General features: G+C 47.5%; 1 protein-coding gene across 1 annotated transcript; it reads left to right on the top strand.

The window, feature by feature from the left end:
• Positions 1-496: 496 nt before the first annotated feature.
• S100A8 (S100 calcium binding protein A8) lies at positions 497-1,587 on the top strand. Its single transcript, XM_004454020.5, has 3 exons — positions 497-630; positions 1,080-1,242; positions 1,388-1,587. Exons 1-3 carry the CDS (start codon positions 530-532, stop codon positions 1,517-1,519), a joined length of 396 nt encoding a protein of 131 aa, XP_004454077.1. The 5' UTR covers positions 497-529; the 3' UTR covers positions 1,520-1,587.
• Positions 1,588-4,712: the final 3,125 nt, after the last annotated feature.

The raw sequence follows: 4,712 nt of genomic DNA, 5'->3' as shown, positions 1-4,712 counted from the left end.
CTGATGTGGCCCTTAACAGCACTCATCCCCGCAGAGACCACCCACCTGCATCAAGTGACTGGCAGCCATAGAGTGACACTCCATTCCTTGTTGCTAAAAACCAGAGACTAGAACCAGAGTTCTTAGCCTTTTTGGGGGGGTCTTAGGACCCTCTAGAGAATCTGATGAAGGCAGTGGGAGAATGTGCTTATGCGCATAGATTGAAAACAATGCATTTGATGGCCATTTCAGAGAAGCACAGACAAGTCACAAATGCACAGGATTCGCAAAAGCAACAGCAGAGGGACTCAGGAGGGGGCGTCCCGGCTGTACTGAGTGAGGGGAAACCAGCAGCCCAGAAAAAGGCACTTGCCACACTCTCTCCCCAGTTTCTCCTGCTGGGCGCTACTGCTGGGCAAACACCTTCCTCCTCCCTCTCTTCCTCGCCACACGCCCAGTCACAAATCCTAGTTCTGTGCAGCAATTACCACATTGGCCCGGTTGGGAAACCAGAGGCTGAGGCAACTTGGAGGGGAGCAGCCTTCTCTGAATGGCCCGAGGCCCTGGTGGCAGGGCAGAGCTACCCACTATAAAAGGAAGCTGGTGCTCAGCCCTGTATGTCCTTTGTCAACTCTGTTCAGAGAAGACCTGGTAAGTGGGACTGTGTGGGTCTCCCCTCAGGAGGGCTGGGGAGTGCAGGAGCCTTCTCTGAGAGAGGAGAGAGGAAGCTCAGGGAGGTCTGGAGCAAAGAGGGACAGGGTAAAGAAGGAGCAGAGTTCTCTGAGCTCGTTTCCAGTGGGTGAGGGTGCAATAATTTCCTAAGCTGAGCCTTCCTTGAGTAGAGGGTTGGGGCAAAGAAAGAGCTGGCAGGTGATTGTGTGTGTGTATGTGTGCATGTGTCCAGCCCATATCATCCCATGTCACATCCATATCATCCCACCCTATCACATTACGGCCATAGCCATTCCCTGGGTTTAGTTATTTGGATGGTGCAGGCCAGGTTGGGCAATTCCTTGGGGGTGTGAACCCCACTCTTCCATCTTCCCTGGGGGGATGCACTGTCCCCACTCTGGGATTCCCCATGTGGTCCTCTCCTCCAGGTGGAGAAGATCCTTGGATACCATGCTGACCGAACTGGAGACAGCCATCACCGGGCTCATTAAAGTCTACCACGACTACTCCCTGGTGAAAGGGAATTACCATTCCCTCTACAAAGATGACTTGAAGAAATTGTTAGAGACTGAGAGTCCTAAACTCGTGAAGGTGAGGAGGGCCTGGGTGTGGTCAGGGTTTCTGCCTGGCTCTGATGATGCTCTTTGGTCTTCCATGTGACCCTATGTAGATCTGGTGCCTTGGCTGTCCCTGGGATCTTCACACTTTTGTTTTTTTTTCTTCTCAATCTTGACAGAATAAAAGTGCAGAGACCTGGTTCAAGGAGTTGGATATCAACAGCGATGATGCAATTAACTTCCAGGAGTTCCTCATAGTGGTGATCAAGATGGGTGTGCAGATGCATAAAGATAGCCACCAAGAGCAGTAAAGCGGTTGGGCCTTGGGACTGGGCCCCTGGACATGTACATGCAGAATAATAAAGTGATCGATACCTCAGACCTCTCTTGGGCTCTTGCTTTTCTCTTATGGAATGAAGTTCCTGGGGGTCAAGGCAGGGTTGGAAAATCCAAAGAAAGGAATCGAAACCTCTTTCGCCCCTCCCCACATCTTCTCAGTCTTCAGTGCTTACCATTTGCCTGGCTTCCTTCCCGCTTTCTCCCCAAACCATTTCTGGGTCTTTTCTAGTCCCACAGTCCCGAATCATTGTTTCTAGGATTTAAGGATTCTAAAAGTCCATGGCACCACAGTTGATGATTTTCTTTGTTGTTCCCTAATGAGTGATTTGTGGGTGCAGGGCCATGTAAGGAGACCTGGTACCTCTCTAAGATGAATTTTAGTCTCCAAGTTAAATCTAAATGTCTTAGGTGTGACTTTTGGGGAGTGGGGTGATGGATATATGGGAGTGTGTGTGTGTATGTGTGTGTGTAGGAGTAGGAGGGTGGGAGAGAGAGAGCACGAGGGAACGGGAGAGACTGTGTGTGGCCTGAGTGTAGGGAGGGTTAAGTCCTGCATTAGGTACACTAAGAAAAGCCTCCCTGGTTCCACATTGGGATTTTGTCCTTAGGGGTTCTGGAAGCTTTCCTTCCCCCCTCCTTCCAACTTCTTACATCAATTAAATAATAAAGGAAGGGGCAGATAGGCCAATATAGCAATAACGCAGTTCAAAGAATAAACTCAAGGAAAAACGGTTCAAAGAATAAGTTACTCAAATGCTGCCTTGAAGGGTCTATGCTTTGGTGATGAGTGAATTATCTAGAGTAACTTCCCAGTCATTGCCTCTGTGGATTTTTCCGAGGGTCTGGTAAAATGGAAAGGCTGGAAGGTGAACTCACCAGAAACCCAACCCTACACTAGGTTTCCATCCTGAGGCTTGGGAAATTTTCTGTTGTCTCTACTCAGGTGGTGGGGCAGGGGTGTTAGTGGTGGGGAAGGGGTAGGGAGCTGGCCCCAGAGTCGCTAAACCAGGGTTCTTAACTTGGCCTATCTCTATCTCTGAAATGGAATTGAAATCCGATGCATAATTTGAGTCTGTGCATATAAACACATTCATCCATGGCTTTCATCAGATTCTCAAAAGAGTTCAGAAGCACTGTCCCACCCCAAATAGAAGTTAAAAACACTCATCCTAGCTGCTGGTTTTAAGCAATGAAAGGTGGTGTGTCACTATTATTACTGCTGTAATAATAATAACGGGTGGGGGTGATGAGAATTCAGTGGGGGCAGGGGGAGGTAGTTCTGTCCATGCTGGGCACCTCTTCCAAGGCTACCCAAAAGGAAGTTTGTCTGTGTTGGCCTCCACAGCTCCCAACCCACGTCCCATAGCAGAGAACAAGGAGAAGAAGAGAAACAGTTTCCTCAGCAAGGAACAAGGGCTATCACCTCTCCCCAGGTTTCGGGAGCCCCACAAGTGGGGAAGTTTATGGCCCTGTGGATGGAAAGGGAGGTTGAAGATGTGGTCTGGGGATTCAGTCCAAGCTGCTGTCCAAATCCAAATCATTTTGCCACTGCATTTAAGCCTAAAACAGTTGTTCGTCCTCAGGTCGGCATGGCTGATCAGAAACTTCACCAGACTTAGTGGAAGCCCTGCTGGAGGACAGGTCCCCATCTCTGAAGGAGCAGGTGTTGGGGTTAGTGTATTAATAGAAGGAGCTACTGCCCTAAAGTAGATCGAAGGAAATTCACCCCTTAGCCAGGTTTGCCCCTGGGAGAATCCACCCTCAAGGTGAACTGGTTTCCCATAAGGCACACCATTTCTTGTTCTGAGAGAAAGAATTTTGCAGAAAAGTTGACTATCTTTTTAAAAGGATTACATAGACCATTTTGGGCAAGGAGGACTGTATATCAGAGACCCTCTAATGGCGGAGATAAACACGATGTTTGACCAGCAGTGAACTATTTTTTAGGGAGAGGAATTGCAGCAAGTTTTTCAGAATTGACAAGTAGAGAGCAATCTTGAGGCAGTTCTATTTTGTTTGGTTGGGCAATGGTATGGGTTGTTTGCCCTCTGACCCCTGCTGTACAGTTAGCAGTGATGTTGGCCAATATGAGGCAAAGAAATCTCCTGGAGATATGAGGTAAGATAGACCCGCTGGCCCTAACCAGATTCATAGTCAGGAAAAGTCCCCATGAGGAAAAGGGTGAGGCTAAGTCAATGACACAGGAAAAGCTGCTTCAGGGATGGCAAAAATCTGCTGCTAGAAACTCTTCCAGATCCAGTTCCCTGGGTGCTTTGGGTAAGTGCCTCATAATAGGAACTAAAAAGAGCAAAATAGGGCACCATGGAACCAAGGTTTTCAAAGTCATCCAAGCAGCTTGATAGAGAAGCATCTTCAGAATTGTTCAGCCTGACCTCCAACATCAGCTCCTGTAGCAAACAGAAGCAACACAAAAGAGGCTGGTATTGACTGTCCCCTAGCTCATTAGAGGCCCCACTGAATAGAGCAAGCCCTTGACTCAAAAAGGGAATGTGGGAACATGATAAATTAATTAGAAAAATAAAAGAAATCCAACTATAATTGATTAATCAAATCATACGTACTACAATTTGGGATTCCTTGGAAGACTCCCATCTCATCATGGGCCAGCTGATTCTCTGAGAATTGGAATCAGCTGATTTTTGAGACAGTAGCTAATAATTCTGCTGCAAATTCAATTTACTGGAATGGGTGTGGTGTTGATTGTGAAATGTCAGTGCTGGCATGGACTGAGTTTGAAGGTTTCCTCCAGGATACTTTCATACCCTTGGGCAGCACAGAGTGGTTGGCAGAATAGGCTGGAGGTAAGAACGGCAGATAAAGCATCTTTTGAGTCTGGCAAAAAGTTAATTTGCTGATACTCAGAATAGCTAATAGAAGAGGGAAGCACATCAGAAATGATTTTTAAGGTCCCTACCTCAGACTGTCAATTTCTATCTCTTTTCCTAGAGAAAGGGACTCAGATGATCTGTTGTCTACAGCACATTGTGCTCTGTCCTCTCCATACCTGGGTATGCCAGGGGTAGGTTGTTGGAAAAGCCGTTGGGCCTATCAGGAAAACCAAGAAGTATCTGCAAGTAACTGTGTTTTCCAGGTATGATACTGTAGTCTCAGGGGAAGAACACAGTTCAATTTGGCTGAGGCACA

The sequence above is a fragment of the Dasypus novemcinctus genome, chromosome 13, assembly GCF_030445035.2.
Source record: "Dasypus novemcinctus isolate mDasNov1 chromosome 13, mDasNov1.1.hap2, whole genome shotgun sequence".
In the NCBI taxonomy this organism is placed as follows: Eukaryota; Metazoa; Chordata; class Mammalia; order Cingulata; family Dasypodidae; genus Dasypus; species Dasypus novemcinctus.
This window is presented reverse-complemented; position numbering and strand designations above follow the sequence as displayed.

Coding starts and splice junctions, on each gene's coding strand:
- S100A8 (XM_004454020.5), top strand. CDS start 530: ATGGCCCGAGGCCCTGGTGGCAGGGCAGAGCTACCCACTATAAAAGGA. Junction 631..1,079: donor CTCTGTTCAGAGAAGACCTG/GTAAGTGGGACT, acceptor CCTCTCCTCCAG/GTGGAGAAGATCCTTGGATA. Junction 1,243..1,387: donor AGAGTCCTAAACTCGTGAAG/GTGAGGAGGGCC, acceptor CAATCTTGACAG/AATAAAAGTGCAGAGACCTG.